General features: G+C 39.0%; 1 protein-coding gene across 4 annotated transcripts in view; it reads left to right on the top strand.

Annotated features, from left to right (window-relative positions):
• The window catches only part of RASGRF2 (Ras protein specific guanine nucleotide releasing factor 2), a 275,484-nt gene that overhangs the window by 142,489 nt on the left and 111,522 nt on the right, over positions 1-21,473 (top strand). For 3 of the 4 annotated variants that reach the window (XM_030926934.1, XM_030926936.1, XM_010386024.2), the window contains exons 13-15: positions 10,038-10,120; positions 15,166-15,414; positions 16,079-16,461. In XM_030926934.1, the coding sequence (XP_030782794.1) occupies positions 10,038-10,120; positions 15,166-15,414; positions 16,079-16,461 (715 nt within the window). The remainder of the gene's footprint in view (positions 1-10,037; positions 10,121-15,165; positions 15,415-16,078; positions 16,462-21,473) is intronic. The other variant, XM_030926935.1, reaches the window with a different exon arrangement.

The following is a 21,473-nucleotide window of genomic DNA, read 5'->3' as shown; positions in this document are numbered from 1 at the left end:
ATTAGAATTACGTGAGGACTGTTTTAAATGCAGATTCCTTAACTCACATTCCAGATGCCATTCTAAACTCCATAAGCTCCATAAGCACAATTAAAGAACCTCTGTCCTGAAGAATGAACTGTTTCCATCTCTAAAGTCTCCACAATCTTGCTGTACAGAAATAATTGTACAGTTTGCGTCTCAGTGTATACATATATCATGTTTGCTTTTTACCTCATTTACTTCTTTCTATATTCCTATAAACTCTTCATATTCATATTGGTTATCTATTGTTCATCTGCATTATATTAAATATATTCAACTGCATCAATTTACTGCTTTTATAGCTTTTTCTGAACAATTGAGCATTGAGTATATGAACTGTTTCCAAGTTTGAGGATTAATATATAATGAGGTGCTAAACATCTTTGTGTGGGAGTTTTTCCCTTCTTTTAAAGTCCCTTGTTGGTGTATAGTTAGACTATAAGGCTGGTGTAAAAACCCTGATCATTCTCCTTATTTTATGATTCCTGGTGTGACAGACTGCCACAGTTCCTTCAAGAAATATGTAAGTTATAATTTTACTACATCATCAACAAGGTACCTATGTAATTGTCTTCTGAGTCTTGCCAATGTTGAATTTGTCACATTTATCACATTTTTCTATTTAATGGAAAAGTGTTTTTGCTTTCTAGTGGTTTTAATTTACATTTCTGTAATTATCAATGAGATTCACATTTTCAACTATTTCTGTCTTTTTATACTGATAGACAGTAATTCACTGGCACTGGCCTTAGACTAGGGAAGTGAACATTTTCTTTCTATTTAGATTATGAATATATATGTTCTCCATTATTTTGTCTTTTTAATTTTTGTCACTATTTTTCTTTTTTTCTATTCTTTTCCTTTTTTTTTTTTTTTTTTTTTTTTTGAGACAGAGTCTCGCCCCGTCACTCAGGCTGGAGTGCAGTGGCCGGATCTCAGCTCACTGCAAGCTCCACCTCCCAGGTTCACACCATTCTCCTGCCTCAGCCTCCCAAGTAGCTGGGACTGCAGGCACCCGCCACCACACCCGGCTAATTTTTTGTATTTTTAGTAGAGACGGGGTTTCACCATGTTAGCCATGATGGTCTCGATCTCCTGACATCGTGATCCACCCGTCTCAGCCTTCCAAAGTGCTGGGATTACAGGCATGAGGCACTGTGCCTGGCCACTATTTTTCTAAATCTTACTTTTTCTGGCTTGATTTGAAGCCACCTTGCTAAGCTATTGTGTTGTATTATACTAATCATAGGTAGCTCTTTTTTTAGGATGATAAAGTGGTTCCTGAGTATTGCTACAATCCCAGTTTTCCATAAGAAACTCTACAAAACTTAAGACTTTTAGCTTTGCCAGGTCTCTCTCTCTCTGAAGCTGTAATTTTTAGAAGGAACGATTGCTTGAATGATTAATCACACTCTTAGTTACACCAGTAAGGCCATAATTAACTGTTGGCGCCTCCAGCAAAAAGTACAAGTGGCTAATGGTCTCAACCAATCATTCTTCCCCTTTTTCATCTATTTATAGGGAATGATTGGAGGCTGAAGATTTGACTATTTATTTCAATAAAGCACATTCATTTGTGCTTGTCTCACTGTCATACATAATGGTTTATTAAACAGATCCACTGTAATTATGGCTATTAACTAAAATGCAGAATTAAAATTTACCTCTGAGCTTCTTGGTTTGGATAGATATCCCAAAATATAGACCTGTGTAGACAAATTTGTAGCACCCTGGACATGCTTTCTCCCTAAAAATAGCTTCTCAGAAATCAAAAGGGAATTTTCTTCTTCAACATAAAAAGGTGAATTTAAAAAATTGATTCTAACCTATCTTTTGCCAGTACTTAGAAGTATCAGGAAGGTGGAAAATATGGTAACACAGTAGACCACTGGTCTTTAAATAGGTACTGCCTTAAGTAAGACCCTGAAAAACTCTTGGTGGAGAAGTCACTCTCAATACTTGTCCAAAGACCAGCTGCTTCAAAATCACTTGGGGCTTTTGTGAACATACGTATTCCCAGATCCCATTCCACCCATTACAAACTGAACTAGACTATCTATGATCTAGGAATCTAATTTTGTTCTCCTGTTAACTTCAAGGTTTATTGTAATTCACACAAATTCAAGATGACATTAAAGATATCTGAAACCCTGCTTGTTTGAATATATTTCTTAATTAAGAACTGTATGTAGGCATCACTTCTTCCCAACAACCAGGGTACACGCTTATATAACCATAAATGTATGCCACACCTTCCTCTGTAAGGCCGTTCATGTACACACTCACATATACCAATTCTATTGTAGTTAAACTTTTTTTCTAGAGCAGAACTCTTTCTTCATTGCAGCATTACTCCAAGTCCCAAATGGAAGTAAGATAAAAGCAGAATGCTCTGGTTGAAATAAAGTTGGTAGACCTAGAGACTCCAGGAGCCATTCTTTTTTTCACATTCCTGTTTGTGCAGCCTGGGGATGTCCCTGAAGTCTGGGGACGAGGAACTCATTTTGAAAACCATTCCCCTATTATAAATACATCATAATAAGATCTATCTATCTATCTATCTATCTATCTGTCTATCTATCTATCCTCTCTCTATCTCTCTCTCCATCCATGCATCTATCTATCCACCCATCCATCTCATGGATAGATTAAAGGTTGTGTGCTAATTATCAAAGACCTTTTTAAATAACTTAAAATATGACTATTCATTACATAGTCTTTTGAGGTATGGTTTGGATTGAATATATATTTTGTTCTCCTGAAACTTGAGTGAAAGTAAAAATTTCCTTTTATTCCTAAAATAATTTTAAGGCTTGACAATGACTCAGAAAGATTTATGAATGAGACTTGACACTGGATAATGAGATGTGCAGAAATGGTCACATAAATCTCCTCTTTTGAGTTTAAAACATTTATTTCAAGTTCCAATTCTGGTAGTATGGAGAACTAAGCTGATTTAGGTCCCCTCTTGCTATAAAAACAGAAATGTTTAACACATAAAATCAGTAAAACTAAAAAATTTTAATGTGTAGGTATATTTACAGATAGGAAGGGAAATCTCTTGTTGCCAGAAACAAGGGAATTTAAAGTGAAAGACTTACAGACTTGGGAATGGTTTTAGACTAGATATTAGTTCCGTGTCCTAGTAGTATTAACATATAAAGAGGGCAAGAGTTGGCCTAAGGCCCATTAATCAAGTTCTCTATTTAAAGCCTGGGCATTGAAAGGGTATTCCCTTTGTGAAACAAGAACCTAAAAAACTGTACCCTTTGACCCAAGGAAAGAAAGAAAGAAGTTTGTCTTTGTCTTGGGTTCTGAATTTTTAAAAATCTTCTTTTTAAAAATGAATGTGGCTAGATGCGGTGGCTCATGCCTATTATCCCAGCACTTGGGAGGCTGAGGCGGGTGGATCACTTGAGGTCAGGAGTTTGAGACCAGCCTGGCCAGCATGATGAAACCCCATCTCTACTAAAAATACAAAAATTAGCCAGGCATGGTGGCACATGCCTGTAGTCCCAGCTACTCAGGAGGCTGAGGCAGGAGAATCACTTGAACCCAGGAGGTGGAGGTTGCAGTGAGTGAAGATCATGCTACTGCACTCCAGCCTGGGTGACGGAGTGAGACTGTCTCACAAAAAGAAAAAAAAGAACGTGTCTCTGGCCTACAGATTTGAAATCAGACTTATTCACATGGTGTAAATGCCAAACTGAGAAATTGTTTTAAAAATAACTTTTGAATGTTGAAATCCCAAGCATGCGTGCAGCCCGAAACACAAAGCCACTCCATTAGCAACACTTCTACAATCTGGGGCTCATGACATGTGCTCAGATTAAAAATTACAAATCTTGTGAGTAAATTATTTATCTTGAGTGAGACTTAGCAGGCATGGATAGCAGTAGAATTAGCACTACAAGAACCTCAAGTAATGGGGTGACAACTTGGAAAAGACCATAAAATAACAAGGCTTAAAGTATAATAAAACTATAAAAGAAAGAAAAAAATCATAAGGAAAGAAGAGATCACTATGCAGAAAAACCAGGCTGACCTGTCAAAGAACCACATAGAAAAATCTAAAACTAGAAACTGCAGGACCACAACATTACATGTTCATGAGAAATTCATTGAAAATTTATTAAAGACAGTGGATCAACCATAGCTAGTGAGATGATTAAGAACCAGATAATATATATAGGTATGTGGTTCTATACCTATATATAGGTATAGAATATAGGTATAGCTATATTTTATATAACTATAGATACAATGCAGCTATATTCTATATAGCTATAGATAGAATATAACTATATAGAGATAGCTATAGAATATCTGTATTCTATATAGCTATATAGAATATAGATCCTATATTCTAGGAAATTACCTCAAATACAGCAAAGAGAGATAAAGAGATGGCAAATATGAGAAAATCAGAGGGAGGATAGAGTTAGAAGGCCCAATATACATTTCTGGAATGAGAATTGCAGAAAGAAAGATTTTAGGGAATAGAAAAGATGCAGTCTTCAAAGAGAAAATGAGTAGGAATTTTAAAAGTGGATGAAAGATACGAATCCTCATACTGAAGAAACATACCAAATTCCAAGCTACATAAACTCAAATAAAAACCTCATCTAGACACGTCGAGGTAAGACTATAGAAGACAAAACACAAAAAGAAAAATCTCAAAAGGTAAAAAGACAGACTGCCTTTGAAAAATTAAAAGATAGGAAAAAACTTTTTCACAAGGAGAAATTTGTAATAGTCACTGTATCTTTGTTATAGCAGAAAATGAAAACCTTTTAAATGTGTACATATATGAGATCGACTAAACTGTAATTATGTTTATCTAGTGGGATATATAGCAGTTAATATGAATGAACAAACTATGCATATCAATATGAACAAATCTTAAAAGCAATGTTGTGTGAGAAGAATACAAGCATCTATATAAAAAATTTAAATGCAAATAATATTGTACTTTATGATGGGCAGATACACAAATATATAGTAAAATAAGAAACAAGGAATGAAAGAAGGACAAGTGGATATCCATCAGCTTCAAGATAGTCATTGCTTCCAGAGTAGAAAGACCCTATTGGAATGGAAAAAAAGAGGAGGATCTAACTATGTTTATAGTGTTTTATATCCTTTATAGAAAAACAATGATCTATAGAAAATATGGGAAAGTGTTAATATTAGTTAAGTCTAGTGGCTGGTATGTGGATGGCTCATTATTTTACGTATATTTGAATTATTTAATAATAAAAAATAAAAACATTAAGATGAAAAATAAAAGTCTATATTCATTTTTGCCTATATCTCCTAAATTTCAAACTATAAATTCCTATATTTGTGAAGAGAGAGAGAGGAGAAACAAATGAAGACCTCTTCTTTCCTATTTTGTAGATGAATAATTTATTTAAAAAATAAATAGCTTAATAGTAATAAAATTCTTCACCCTTCATTTTTCATCTTTTTTGTGATAATTTTTAATGTATTATTTCCCCTTTCCAATTCTCTTTTGTATAATTACATGGTTTTTCAAGTTAAATATTACTCCAGCCAAAGTAGTACTCTATGTATATTCATATTAGGTATGAAAAGCCAGATTTATTTTATTTTTTTCTCTGTCAAATTTTATGCAGTATTCTGACTAAGCTGTTTATATGTAACACTGTAGCTGATCAAAAAATGTCTCAGTGTGTCTCTTCTGTTTTTCTCCACAAAACCTTTCCAGATCCTGGAAAACAGAAGAGACACACAGCTAAACTCTGGATTGGTACCATAGATGAAGGATGAAGGAGGGGAAAGCACTTGCTTCTTATGTTGGGAACAGGAGAAAACGTTCTATTTCAGCTCCCTGGAGTGGGCTCATCTCTCACTCCTTGGCACTTGGGTCACACATCATGGCTTCTGTTGTGGACTATGGAAGCTGACTGTCTTCCCTACTACTTTCAGCCCTGTAGAGTTTCCTGGGCAAGTGAACTGGGCAGATTGGTCTTGAGACCCCCTTCCTCTTGGTTCCCTCTTTCAAAAAGCAAAAGCTGCTTCCCTTCTGGTTTCTAAGAGGAGGGAAGTAGACAAAGTCAGCCCCCAGGAAACTGCATCTTAAGATATTGTGATTGTGGGTATCCTGTAGCTTTGATGGGCTGCCAGGTAGCTCTGCCCTTCCATTCTCTGACTGTTGGTGCAGGTAGGATGACAAGCCCTTTGAACTCATCTCCAGTGGTACATTTCCTGGATTTCCAGACCTAATTCCTGTATTCCCCAGGGGTTTGGACTATGAATCCCTAAGAAACGAGTTAAATCTCTGCCTTCTGACCCCCTGTCCAGGACAAGACAGAGATACTTCTTTATGACCCAGGTCTGTGACTCTGGCCACCTCCAGTGCCCATCCCCACCTTGTCTGGGCTCCACTTAAATAGTGTGGTTGTCTCTGAAGCTCTGTGGGAGCTCTGGGCTGAGTTTAAGTGGTCTCCCCATTACCTCACCTCTGTTCTTGATGGTGTAGTCATTCTAAGGCTGTCGTCTCAGTAACGATGTCATTTGCTTAGAATGTTGAAGGAAATTGAAGGAACATTGTTCATTTCCCACAGGTGTCACCAAACACCATGTCTACTTTCCCACTTTCTGTGTTGGTTCCCCAAGGGGCTTCCTCGTTGTGATTCAGAAACACTGAGAGTGAAAAGAAGTCTAAGGAATAGCTAGAAAGGTCGCTGGGTGAAGGAGCATTTACCCTTGTCAGTGTGCAACCCCTCTCCCCATCCAATCCTTTTCCTCATTACCCCACCCCCCGACCCTGCCACATAGCTTGGGAAGAACAGGGATGATGTTAATCCATTTTGTCCCCATCGGGATTAGGAAAGTGAATTTGAAGTGGCTTGCCTTATTCATCTTCAAAGCTCTTTCATATATTACTTTTCTTCTCTTTGTCCTCATTTCCCAGTACTTAGCCCAGTGTCTTCACATAGTAAGTACTTGATAAATGCAGTTGTAAGACAGATATTTAGTAAAATCCCAATGCCATGTAATCAATGTGCCTTCTTGGTGCTCTTGAGAATTCAAAACATTGACTGTTTAACTTTGTTTAAACTCTGGGTGATTGGAAAGACATTTGGCTATGTTTTATTACTTTTAAATATATTTGCATCAGAAAGTTTAAAATTGCCTTATAACCATGGCCATCTTTGATCTTACCTTGTTTTTTCTCTTGCTTTTATTCAGTAATTCATCAACTTTTATTATTCCTTTCTTCAAAATATTTATGTCCACCCTTTTCTCTTTATTCCCACAGTCTGCCTCAGGGGAGGTATGAATCATTTCAATTACAGACTCAATATTCCAATGATCCCTTGGGTCTCCATTCATTCTCGCCTCTTTTTCATTGAATGAATACCACCATGAAGTCAGTTTAGATGTTTCAGCATAAGGGAGCTGCTTAGAAACCCTCATTAGCTTCCCATCTGCCTATAGGATAAAATTAAAATTCAAGACTCCCTTCTCTGTAGCCTGCCTCCAACTGATTCCTCTGTCCTCTCTCTTACTTTCTTCATTATGAATGCATGCACCAGCCATCCCCATCTCTTCATTCTTCCATGTATGTCCCCACTTTGAAACAGGGCCCTTGATGTGTATTTTCATCAGGCCCTGACTGAGAGCTTTCCCATAGAGAGGCAGTGTGGCCTTTCTTCGGGCACAAGAAGATATCCCACTTACTGGCAGCTTGGCTTGCTGGTTGAAACACTGACTCTACATAACTGGACACACAGGATGCAGCAGTTTCAGGATTTGTGGGAAAATACTATTTCCAACTTCCTGATGCTCAAGACTTACACAAACTAGGATAAGAAAAGCAGCATCTCTTCAGTGTGAAGAAGAGCAGCCTGTGCTCTTTTCTAGAGAGTGTGAAACCTGTGCTTGCAATCAGACCAGCAGAGGAAGGATGGGCCTCTGGGTCACAGTCTTTGGGGTCTACCACAGGGTTGTATGTTTGGATTTGTATTTTTCAACTGTTTATACAAAACAGTTTGCCAAAACTCGTAGTTATTTAAAGATATTGTTGGCCAGGTGCAACAATATCTTGTGGCTCAACAATACAGGTGGCTCACACCTGTAATCCCAGAATTTTGGGAGGCGAAGATGGGAGGATTGCTTGAGCCCAGGAGTTCAAGGCCAGCCTGGGTAACATAGCACGAACCTGTCCCTACATTTAAAAACAAAACAAAACAAAACAAAAGAAATCTCAGTGTGGTAGCACACACCTGTAATCCCAACTACTTAGGAGGCTGAGGCAGGAGGATCACTCGATCCTAGGAATTTGAGGTTACAGTGAGCTATGATTGTGTCACTGCATTCCAGCCTAGGCAACAGAATGAGAGTGTCTCTAAAAAATAATAAGATATTGTTGAGGACATTGTTCACTACATTATTCAATATTTCTCTTGATGAGAACCCATGAGATAATTGTCCTGTCTGGTCCTAGACTAGGATTAATTGACCTTCTACTCAAGTGTGAATTTCGTAGCTAACACTGAGTCCCTCTTTGAGTTGACTACTCCATAGCCCTGCTAATTTTGAGGCCCACTTCTGGCAAGTGCTCTCAACATAAAGTATGTGTGGTGGCTTCATTTCAGGCTTCGTCTTATTGTTTGCCATCCTTTATCTAAATCACCTCTGATTTTCTCACTTATCTTAACTTTGTCTTATTATATGTGTTTTTGTAATCCACTTGTGGGATAAGGTAGAGCATAAATTCACATATAAGCAAAAATGGCCAAATTTATGGTCGATGATCATAATTATTTATATAAAAATATAACTCCAAATTACTTCCAGATGCTGTAGCTTAAGGAAATATATTGAAGGGGAACTTAAAAATATTTTACTTTCTTCCCACAAGTGGCATCCTTTATGCTTTGTAGTTGAAGTAATGGCATAAGATGTGAGGAAAACAAAGTTTTAAGGAACAACAAGTATGAACATGGCTGAAATACTAAGTAGACTGAATAGTCAGAATTCCAGTGATCTAAAGTTTCTTACCTGCATATTCACTCTTTTATTAGTACATTGGTGTTTAGGGTAGACCCTGAGTTCAGGACCTATGTGAGGTCACATTGCAATCAGCTTCACTGCACTATTTAATTATAGCCACAAAGTACTGTATAGTGTCATAGGGACTAGAAGCAATTTTTTGTTTTAAAAATTGATTTTTTTTTTCATTTTCCTGTTTTGTTCAAAGGGAATATGTATAATTTAAAATAAATTCTTCTCTAACCCAAAATAATTGCAGAGAGAAAATTTAAATTGATAAGGCATAGATTAAATAACGAAGGCAGAGAAAATTAGCACAGCTTCCTGAACTCTCCCTTGGAAAAGAGAAAAAGATGATACGTGGCTTTAAGCATGCCAGAGACAGGAGAAATCACACATGGTCCCTTCACCAAACAGCCTTAGTATCAACAGGGGCTGCCAGAGGTACTAGTAAAATGTGGGAATTTATTGGAAAGAATACCTGAGAAGCAGAGGCAGAGCTTACTAGTGAGACAGAAGATGAATTCCATCTTAGGAAGCCACTATTTCTAATCTGACTACTCCATACCACCCCCTGGTTGCAGAAAATGAATATAGCAAGAGCGATGATGGTCAGGTCCCGGTCACCTCTCAAGTAGTGTTGGAGCTGCCAAAGAATTGTGACAAAGTGACGCTGTGGTCAGAATTCTTGGGAAATACATTCAGGGAAAATACAGCTGTTGTATCTGTCCTCAGGTATTTGTCAGGCAGTTAGTTGGTACAGTTTTAGTATCTGAATACTGAAGCTATTCATCAGTGTGTAATATTTACCTGCTCCGTGTGTGTGTGTGTGTGTGTGTGTGTGTGTGTGTGTGTGTGAGAGAGAGAGAGAGAGAGAGAGAGAGAGAAATTGAATTGATTCTTTTGGCTATAGCTATAAACGATTGTGGGAATATATGACCTGCCTAGACTTTCATGTGGGTTGTAATTGTCAACTTTTTATTTCACAGTGTGTGGACAATATACGATGTAATGGTTTAATGACTATAGTGTTTGAAGAGAATTCCAAAGTCACTGTGCCACATATGATTAAGTAAGTGTGAGAATCCTTTCCTTTACATTTTAATCAAGATTAAATTGGCAGAGCATGTAAAACCTTGAATAAAATACTGCATCCATAGAATTCTGCTTCTTATTGAGAATATGTTTCTTGACAGGAACACAGTGATTCATATGATTCCATTATAAATAAGACTATCAAAATGATTTTTCACATTCACACTTTACTAACTCATAGCATAGAAAAATTGTTTTTTATACTGTTACATATATCTTCACTCAGGACAAAATCCTAAGATGTTCAAGTTGAATATAAAATTTAAAATAGTAGGCCAGGTGCAGTGGCTCACGCCTATAATCCCAGCACTTCGGAGGCCGAGGCCTGAGTTCAGGAATTCGAGAACAGCCTGGCCAGCCTAGCCAACATGGTGAAACCCAATCCCTACTAAAAATACAAAAAATTAGCCTGGCGTGGTGGCAGGCCTATAATCCCAGCTACTCGGGAAACTGAGGCAGGAGAATCACTTGAACCCAGGAGGCAGAGGTTGCAGTGAGCCAAGATCACACCACTGCACTCCAGCCTGGGCAACAAGAGCAAAATTCCGTCTCAAATAAATAATAATAATAATAATAATAATAATAATAATAATAGTGACACCCAGATGTGCCAAGTTCAGAGGGTGGACCAAGGTGTGGCTGCCCCATTGAGTATGAATCCTCCCATTGGGTATGAATCATATTACCCAGATTTGGCCATTCAGATATGTTTACATTTAGATAACATGAATCAAGTGGCTTTGCTGTCCACCCACTGCCTATTTATGCTTTGCCCCAGAGGCTATTTGCCTAGGGCTGCCATCCTGCTCTAGCTGTTTTTAACAAAGTAAATCTTAACAATTTTCCACTAGGAAAGCTCTGGTTTAAAATGAAAAGTTATCAGTAACTGTGTGCTAGAGCTGTCTGTATTCATGATTTTGTCTCCATATACTTTGTTTTCAAATTCAGAAATTGTCTTGGGAGTATTTTGAAGCTAACCACATTTTTCATTACTCTCATTTTCTTGGTTATTTTCATTCCAAATTCTAAGAGTAAAATATATTTTTAAAAGCGTTCTATGTTTATAAAACAAGTTACTTGAAACTAAAAAAAAGTTTGTCTTTTATGGCTTTTTATGTGGATATTTTGAAGTCTGAACTGTTTATGCTGAAGCAATAAATAACATTAACTTTAGAAGGAAGACTTTCCTATTCTGACAGATATTAACTACAGTTAGCATCATCCCAATGGTACAAGTTTTAAAACTTATTATTATATCACATGAAGGCAGAGTACATAATACTGGTGCAATCAATGCTACAGAAAAATATAAATGATAAAAGGATGATAGTGTTTTACATTACTAGTCAAATTTTAAAATATTTTGGGTAGGGCCATTTTAAATTCTAGGGCAAAATTCATTTTACATTCAATTTTCTAGGTTTTGAATTCAGTGTGATATTTGAAATGAGGTTAGTTAAAATGTTATAATGTTAAGATAAATAATAAATGTAGAATATTAAGTCAAAAAGTCCAAACTATGACTTAATTTTTGAATTCACATCATTGGGTTAGAGTTTTCTTATTAATTTTCTACCACAGAATTTTAATTTTGATATTTTCCAAAAGGGTATATATGATTTTCATTGTATTTGAAAGCACTTTCTTGGTGGTTAGACAACCATGAAAGTCCACCTGCCTTGGAATTAGAATGTGTAAGTGAGAAAGTGCAGACAAGTTCTAAGCCACTAAACTCTAGGGCAGCTGTATGCCCACTACACATACATTGTGTTGACATTAAAAATTAATAGTGGCCAGGCACAGTGGCTTACGCCTGTAATCCCAGCACTTTGGGAGGCTGAAGCAGGCAGATCATGAGGTCAGGAGTTTGAGACCATCCTAGGCCAACATAGTGAAACCCCATCTCTACTAAAAAATACAAAAAAAAAAAAAAAAAAAAATAGCCACGCTTGGTGGTGGGTGCCTGTAATCCCAGCTACTCAGGAGGCTAAGGCAGGAGAATCACATGAACCTGGGAGGCAGAGGTTGCACTGACCCAAGATCACGCCATTGCACTCCAACCTGGGCAACAGTGTGAGACTCCATTAAAAAAATAAAATTAATACTAATGAAGACTTCAGTTTTGTGCCTGACCAGTTGTTGCTGGCACCCAATTGCATCTTTTGTCCCCCACCATGGCAGTTTACCAGTGTCCATGTCCAATCTCATTTGTGTAACCACTTACATACAGACCAGGACTTTTCTGCCTTTGGGTGCACAGAGGTGACACTTAATGAGTTGGAATTGTTCTCCTGTTAGGACAGAAACCTGTATCTTGGACTGTAAAGATTTTCTATTAAATCCAACATATCTATAATACACTAGTTTTATTCCCAAGGCAGAGTGAAGTTTTATATATGTACTACTATTTTTTCCCAGCCTTACTGAGCCTGATTATCCTCAATCAGAGGAAAGAGATTTTGCAATCTCTGTTCCTTCTGATGGCTCCATTCTACCCTGAAGTTTATATTCCTCCCTATGTATCTATTTCCCTATCTATAAACCATGAAGAAAAAACTCAACATTTCTCAGAGTTAGAAAAATTATCCTATTATAACCGTGTCTTGTTACTGACAGGGCATCACTTTGTAAGCACTCACTTCCTTTTAAAACTTACCAATTATAATAGATGATATGGGTTTGATCTCTCAAGATTGTTCTTGTGTTTACCAAAGAGGAGTTGCTGTTATCATAGGAGACTTCAGTAATGTATTATATTTTTCTTGAGAGTCTCTTAGGAAATAAAGTAAGATTCTACTCAGTGTAATAAAAGAAAACTAAATAATTTCATAATATTTAATTTCTTTACTTAAAATGAAAATGCAATCACGATTTTGAAGGAAAGTAGTGTAATTAGTCAGTTTTATTTTAATTTCATGCTGGCTTCAACACATTTTTTGTCCTAGTGTTTCAAATAAGCTAATTATAGTCAAAAGATGCAAAGCTCAAAACTACGAATAGAATGTGAAAATCATGACGCTTATTAGGTGAAAATGTCCCTTTATAGGGTATGTAAACTATGACTTTCTTTTAATAATATTTGATCTCAACTTTCTTAGAAAATAGAAATTTTTTTGGTGGAAAATGATGGGATAACAAGTGATTATCTAGCTCAGCCATCTTCTGGACAGGCTGATGGATTCACAAAATTTTCTGAGATCTTTTTATGCATGAGCAAATTAAGAACCAGAAAAATAAAGTTGGTTGAGGGACACATAGTGAGTGGAAGAAAGTGCCTTGTTATTTTCAAGAATCTCAAAAGATGCACTTGGGCATTTCAAGATCAGTAATGTAACTCAAGCTAATGGGCCACCCCAGTCAATTCCTTGGCAGGGGGAAGCTGCTCCTTGAAAATGCTCTTTCAGGCTTGCAGATGAAGTACTTCCACCTGCACTGAGCGTACTTTGGGCTGGGACATTTCTAAGAGCAAGCTAAGAAAGCAATTGATTCCTTTTTATCCGAAATAAAATAAATATATAATTTCAAATCCCTCAAAGCGCTGAAAGGGCTAATTAAGGGCACTCCAACTGATTCTCAGCCAATGGATTCTCAGCAAGCAATTGGCTCACTGAACGTCACTGACCCTGTAGCAGATCCTTTAATCAAGTGGTGAAATTCAGGACTTCATTGATCGCCTGTTCTGAAATGCTGCAGTGAAGGCAAACAAGTAGTCTCAGAAGGGGAAGTGAAGGCTACTGGCAGTCCTCGTTGTCCACTTGGAGAAGCTGCCAGTGCAATGGTCTGAAGGCGAGGGGTTGGGGCAGCCAGATGGGAGGTTTGACAGAATGACAAAAGCAGCGGATTGCAGGGTGGCAGTGGTAGGTGCTATTCAGGGGGAATATCCTTCACCCATTACCTTTTTCTAAGTGAAGACATTTTTAATACCACAGAATTTTGAAAACATAATAAAAACATAACATATCACACTTGAAACTTGTGGATTAAACAGTATTCAGAAAATAGATATCCTAAAAAGTCATTAATAAGCCAGGAAGAATGAAATAAACAAATTAGGCACTCAAATCAAGAGCTTAGAAAAAGAACGAGAGACTAAACTGTAGGAAAGTGTAGGAAGGAAATAAGAGCAGACATTAATACAATATAAAAAACAGTAGAAGGGATAAATAAAAAAAGCGGATTCTAGAGAGCAAAATACCTAACCCTATATCCATCAGTTTAATAAAAAAAAGAAAGGGAGGAAAGCACAAATGTGCAAAATTAGAAGTCAGGGAAAAGACATAACTGCAGATATAGCAGTGATATCTGTGTTCCCCTATTGTGGGAGGTATCACCCAATACTTTTTATGCACACTTTTGATATTTTGCTTTAAGGGCATAAGCAATGCTTTCCCCTGCTCCTAAAGAGGGCCTTTGGCTTCATCTTCCTAATAAAACATGACTGAATTTGAGAGAAGGAATCCACAAAGTGAGACAAATTATTATTTACCTCCTCCATTATTAATTCTGGCTTTCCTAAATTATAATAAACTTGATGTTTTCATAACCCTGCCTATGCTGATATGTATGTATGTCATATAGACATACACAATCAGCCCTCTACCTGCCAGTCAACCGCAGATCCAAAATATTTGGAAGAAAGAAAAACAAAAAATAGCTATACAGCAATAAAAAAATACAAATTTTAAAATACAGGATAACAGCATTTTACATAATATTCACATTGTTTTAAGTGTTGTAATCTAGAGATGATTTAAAGTATACAGGAGGTTGTGCATAGGTTATTTGGAAATACTATACCATTTCATATCAGGGACTTGAGCGTCTGTGGATTTTAATATGGTGGGGGGATCAAGGCACCAATCTCCCAAGGATACTGAGGGACAACTGTGCAATCATCTGTCTCCTATCAAATGCAGTGAGAAGCCCACTCCTGAGTGTGTGATAACAAATGCTGAAATACTCAGTGGCCGAGGGGAAAGCCTCCTCCTGGTTTTACCATCATGTTCCTGCCTTTGCATGTAGGTCTGATGCCCGCCTTCATAAAGACGACACTGACATTTGCTTCAGTAAAACACTCAACTCTTGCAAAGTGCCCCAGATCCGTTATGCCAGCGTGGAGCGCCTCTTGGAACGACTGACAGACTTGCGGTTTCTTAGTATCGATTTCCTCAACACCTTTCTGCACACCTATCGTATTTTCACTACTGCCGCTGTGGTGCTGGGGAAACTCTCTGACATATACAAGAGGCCTTTCACCTCCATCCCCGTCAGGTACACTTATCGCTAGAGATTTGCCTGTCATTAGCATATGGCCCTCTTCGTTCAGGAGTCACCATGCCGGCCAGCTCTGCAAAGCAGATCCTAGGGTGTACTAGCTTGCTTCTGAAAATACCATGCCCCTCCAGCAGAAGGCCATATGTAAAGGTCACACAGAGTTCCCCAGGCACAAAGTTGAAAACCTGAAATCTCCAATTGGCCTTTGCTTGCTCTGTGATTATTTGGAAATGAACTCCATGGCTTTCGGCTTTTCTTTTTTTTTTTTTTTTTTTTTTGACAATTATGATTTTAAAACTTTAATATGCATAAGAATCAGCTTGCATGTGGTGGGGGGAGGGTGTCTTGTTAAATTGCCGGCTCTGATTCAGCAGGCCCGGAGTGGAGCCTGAGTTCTGAATGTCTAACAAGCTCCCCAGAGATCCCAATGCTGGTGTTTGCACCACAGTTTAGTAGCAAGGGATTAGACGATGGCTAATAAGTGTCTGTGCTTCTTTGGCAGGTGGAGGGTATACATGTAGCATTTAGATTAAGGAAAGTCCAGCGATAGAAGTGCAATGAGATCGTGGCCTATAAATGAAGGGAACATGTTCTTGAATGACATCTGGGAATTCATTTCACTTGGCTACAATCTCTTAGCCACTTTTGCTCTTATTTTAAGGTCATTGGAATTGTTTTTTGCTACCAGCCAGAACAACAGAGGTGAACATTTGGTGGATGGAAAATCCCCACGTCTGTGTCGCAAATTCTCTTCCCCACCACCATTGGCTGTGTCGAGAACATCTTCCCCAGTGAGGGCCAGAAAGCTGTCTTTGACTTCTCCCTTGAACTCAAAGATCGGAGCATTGGACCTGACGACTTCCAGCAGTCCCACCACCACGACCCAGAGCCCTGCTGCCTCTCCACCGCCACACACTGGTCAAATACCACTGGATCTCAGCAGAGGCCTGTCTTCTCCAGAGCAAAGCCCGGGATCAGTAGAAGAGAATGTCGATAACCCGCGCGTGGATCTGTGTAACAAGCTAAAACGAAGTATTCAAAAAGGTATTATCTAGCGCATTTGCATAATTACACCCACATTTGCTGGCCACCTGCCTCCTCACCCTTCCTTTTGGAACCCTGCTTCCCTTTCTTTACAACTTTAATACTTCTGCATAGAAAGTAGAATGAGCTCAGTGGTGAGTTAGAAGAGAAAATTCCTGTAGATTCCTCTGGCCCTTCTGGAACAGAAAGCAAGATTAGTTGTCCTTATGCCCCTGTAGTAAAAGGCTTATTGTGGTCAGTTGTCTGTGGAAGAATAGCATATCTGAATGCTACTGCTAGAGAGTTCTTGGACTTTGGTTAAGACTGGTTGGCTAAAGAGTCTAGCATGGTGCTTTGCACACCGGGAGGTTGTGGGTCCTCTCACCTGTGAGCTCAGGCTGCAGAGCCTTCTCCTCCTCCATTGTTTGCCTTAGGTACCTGTGTACCTCCAGCCTTTCTCTGCTGAGGATGAGCTAGGCTGGAAGTACCACGATGGCTTTTTTAGTTTAGTTATGAGGACAGTGCTCCATGTTATAGCAGAGGTATAGGGGAGAAATCAAATTGGAGACAGTGTTAATTGCTCGTGACGTAGCCAAAATAATTTTTTTAAAAATGTTGATTAGATCATAGACTTTCTGGCTTCAATTCTCTACTGACTTCCTGTCACACTTAGAATAAAGTACATTCTCCCTGCCAGGGCCTTCAGGTCTGTGAGACATGGATCCTGTCTCCCTGCTCCTGCCACGCTCCCTCATCCACTAGGCTACTGTCATATTGATTTCCTCTTTGTGTCAGAAATATGTTGGTCTTTCCTGCCCCAGGGTCCTTGCACTCGTTCTTTCCTCTACTTGGCCGCTTTTGCCATGTAAGCTCCATGAGATTAGCAGTCTATCTTACTCACCTCTGTACCCTCAGTGTCTTGGCCAGTGCCTGACAAGTAGTAAATTTTGGTTAAATGAATGAATGAAATAAAATATACAGTGAACTGAACCAGGGTCCTCTCTCCATCACTTTAGCTTTTCAGCCTGGTACGGTGTAGGGTTGGAAGAGGTGATTCTTGTTGCCTTTAAAGTCCAGTGTTTCTGTAATGAAAATAAAAATGATTCACAGAGAAATTACAAACAGCTTTAAAAAAACTGTATAATAACTGACTTATTGATAATATAATAAAAATTGGGCAATAAATCAGACAAAGTGTTCAAATTTCAAGGTGGATTGCCCAGATGGATACACAGATGCTTGCCTTTCTACCTGCTTGAAGCTTCTTTGTGCTTCTAGCTCAGATCATTTAAGTAAGCTCCCTGAGTGAAGTAGTTAATGGAATTTTAACTGGAGTGGTTGTCATCATCAAAAGTTGCACTCTTTTAAAGTCTTTAAATTGACGAGTTAGCAACTATGGAGGAGGAAAGGGAGAAGATAATTAAAAAGTCATTAGAACAACAAGCTTAAGCAAAATTATGATGGATTCTTCTCAGAAATAATGAGGCAGCGCAAAAGCTGACAAGTGCATTCAGGGTTGCACCCAGCCCCAGTACTTGGGAAACCCTGTGGAGGGAATGACTGGAATGGGGCATAGGGTATGGGAAGTACAGGAGCTTTCAGATCATGGCAAGTTTTTTCACCTTCTTTATTGCACTGTGGTAGATAGGAGAGGAGAAATCTGGAGATAAGTTGGGATTCTCTCTCTCTCTCTCTCTCTCTCTTTATTTATTTATTTTGAGTTAGGAAAGCTTTAGGAACAAACATTTCAGTGTCCAACACTAGTGGCTTGGAGGCTGTGGTTTGATTGCTCCTCCGGCTGGGATGAGGATACAGTAAAGTCTCTTCAAGAGTCACTGAGTGAACCTCTTCTCTGTGCAGGATACCGTGTGCGCTAGAGTCCACAGTGGTAAATAGCACCTTCACCATTGTACTCTAGTGATGTGGATAATAGAGACACAACATAACTATATGGGCAGGTGGTGTAAGAGGTGTAGATAGAGTGCTTTGGAAGCTGAAGAGCAGGGAGATCACATCTGGTTGAGCAGAATCAAGAAGTGTCTTTGACATGAGCCAAAAGATATGTGGTTTGGAAAGAGGAGATGGGAGAACTTCTGGGCAAAAAGAATATGTAAGTAAAGGTGTGGTGATAATCACTAGTGGTGACTGCCATTTCTTTTTTTTTTTTTTTTTTTTTTTTTTTTGTTGAGATGGAGTCTTACTCTGTCTCTCAGGCTGGAGTGCAGTGGCACAATCTTGGCCCACTGCAACCTCTGCCTCCCGGGTTCAAGCTATTCTCCTGCCTTAGCCTCCCAAGTAGCTGGGACTACAGGCACGTACCATCACACCTGGCTAATTTTAGTATTTTTAGTAGAGATGGGCTTTCACCATGTTGGCCAGGCTGGTCTTAAACTTCTGACCTCAGCTGTTCCACCCACCTCAGCCTGTCAAAGTGCTGGGATTACAGGTGTGAGCCACCGTACCCAGCCAGTGAATGCCATTTCTGCGAGCAAGAGGCATCACTGCTTCTGAAGGCACAGGCTTTGTCCTGTTTTGACAGCATGGGCAGCCCCGTAGAGCAGACCTTGTTAGTAGTCCTCTTAGGGCTTTCTAGCACTGAGTAAACTTCAAAACAACTCTCCTTGAGAATCTTTCTTCTCCTTCTTCTTCTTACCATCCTAACCATCTTTAAGTGTATAGCTCAATAGTATTGTTGAACGACAGATCTCTATAACTTTTTCATCATGCTGCAACTCTATAATCATTGTATAATACCCCATTTTCTTCTCTTCCCGGCCCCTGGCAACTAGCTTTTTACTTTCTATCTCTACAAATTTGACTACTTTAAGTACCTCTTATATGTGGAATCATTCAATATTTGTCCTTTTTTGAATGGCTTAATTCACTTAATGTAATGTCCTCAAGATTCAACCATGTGATAGCATGTGATAGAATTTCCTTTTTTAATAGGGTGAATAATAGGAAACGGCAGCATGCAGATACTACATTTTCTTTGTGCATTTGTCCATCAGTAGACATTTTGGTTGCTTCCACCTCTTGGCTATTTGCATAACAGTGCAATGAATATGGTGTGCAAACATCTCTTTGATATCACCATGATTAAGTGTTCCACTTTAACTTGTTGTGCAGGGAATGTTCCACTTCGATCACCAGCTTCCCTAGTTTTAGTCTTCAAGGTGGTAATCCAATATCTTACCATGAAAGCTGCTTTAGCTACTGTCTAGGACGAAGCAGAAATCAATAGTTTTTTTCCCCTGGAATAATAAGCTGGAAAAAAGTTAGATTGGGGTATCTTACTCTGTTTTATGCTGTTATAGCAAAATATCTGAAACTAGATATTTGTACATGAACATAAATCTGTTTCTCACAATTCTGGAGGTTGGGAAGTTCAAGATCAAGGTGCTGACATCTTCTGAGGCCCTTCTTGCTCTGTCATAACATGGTGGAAGGCAACACATAGACGTGAAAGAGAGGAAAGGGGGCCAAACTTATGCTGTTATAAGGAACCCACTACTGCAATAATGGCATTAATCCATTTATGTGTGTACAGGCCTCATGACATAATCACCTCTTAGAGGTCCTACCTCTCAACACTGTTTCACTGGGAATTAAGTTTTCAACATAGGAACTTTGGGGGAAACATTCAAACTATAACGTTCAGCCCCTTTTCCCCAAAATTTATGTCTTCCTCACATGCAAAATACATTCATTCCATCCCAATAGCCCCCAAAGTTTTAACTTGTTCTGGCATCAACTGATAAGTCCAAAGTCCAGAGACTTATGTGAATCAGATATGGGTGAGACTCAAGACATGATTCATCCTGAGGCAAATTCCCTTCCAGCTGTAATATGGTGGTGGGACAGGGATAAGATAGACATTACCATAGTGAAAGGGAAAAATAGGCAAGAAGAAAGGAATAACATGCCTCAAGTAAGTCCAAAACCCAACAGGGCAGACATTAAATCTTAGGACTCCAGAATAATCTTTCACTCAGCGTACTGCCTCGTGGGTACACTGGAGTGGGGTTAAGTGCCCAAAGCCTCAGGCAGGCCCAATCCCATGGCTTTTCTGGGCTCAGCCCACATTTCAGCTCTCATAGATTAGAGCCTCTTGTCTGCAGCTCTCTCAGGCTGGTGTTGCATGCTGGCAGTTCTAGGATTTCTGCAATGGCCTCACTCTCATGGCTTCACTAGGCCATGAGAGTCTCCAGTGAGGACTCGCTTCAGTGTGTCCATCCCTGCAATAGGTCTCTGCCTGGGACCCTAGGCTGTCTGCAGCATCCTTTGAAATCTAGGTGAGGGAAGCTATGCCTTCACAGCTTGTGCATTCTGTGCACCTGCAGAATTAGCACCACATGGATGCCACCAGTGTTTTCCATGTGCACCCTCTGGTGCGGTGGCCCACGCTGCACCTGGGTTTGGCTGGGCCACAGCTAGTGTGGCCAAGGAGCACTGCACAGGAATGCGGGGAGCAGCCCTGGGCAGCAAATGCTATGGTCCCTTAGACTCCTGTCTGCAAACCTAGCCCTCAAGGTCCTAGCTTGTCTGAAAGATCTCTGAAGTGCCTTTGGAGTCTTTCGCCCATTGTCTTAATGAATAGCACCTGGCTCTCTTTTAGCCATACTCTCTTTAGTACTAATCTTTTTAGCAAACGGTCACTTGGCCACAGCCTTGGTTTATACTCCCCAAAATGCCTTTTCACTCTTTACATGGCTGAGCTGCAAATTTTCCAAGTCTTTCTGCTCTGTTTCCCTTTTAATTATAAATTCTGCCTTTAAACCATTTCTTTCCTCTTGTATATATTTAAAAGTAGCCATGCAGCTTCTTAATATTTTGCTTATAAATTTCTTCCACCAGGTATCCTAGTTCATCACTCTGAAGTTCTGCCTTCCATAAAGCCCTTGGGCATCAACACAGTTCACTCAAGTTATTTGCTACTTTGTAACAAAGATGGCTTTTATGCCAGTTTTCAACACCTTGTTTCCCGTTTCCATGTGATACCTCACCAGAATTGCCTTTACTATTCATATTTC

The sequence above is a fragment of the Rhinopithecus roxellana genome, chromosome 3 (assembly GCF_007565055.1).
Source record: "Rhinopithecus roxellana isolate Shanxi Qingling chromosome 3, ASM756505v1, whole genome shotgun sequence".
Taxonomy (NCBI): domain Eukaryota; kingdom Metazoa; phylum Chordata; class Mammalia; order Primates; family Cercopithecidae; genus Rhinopithecus; species Rhinopithecus roxellana.
Note: the sequence above shows the minus strand (reverse complement) of the source record. Positions and strands in the feature narration are given on the sequence as shown.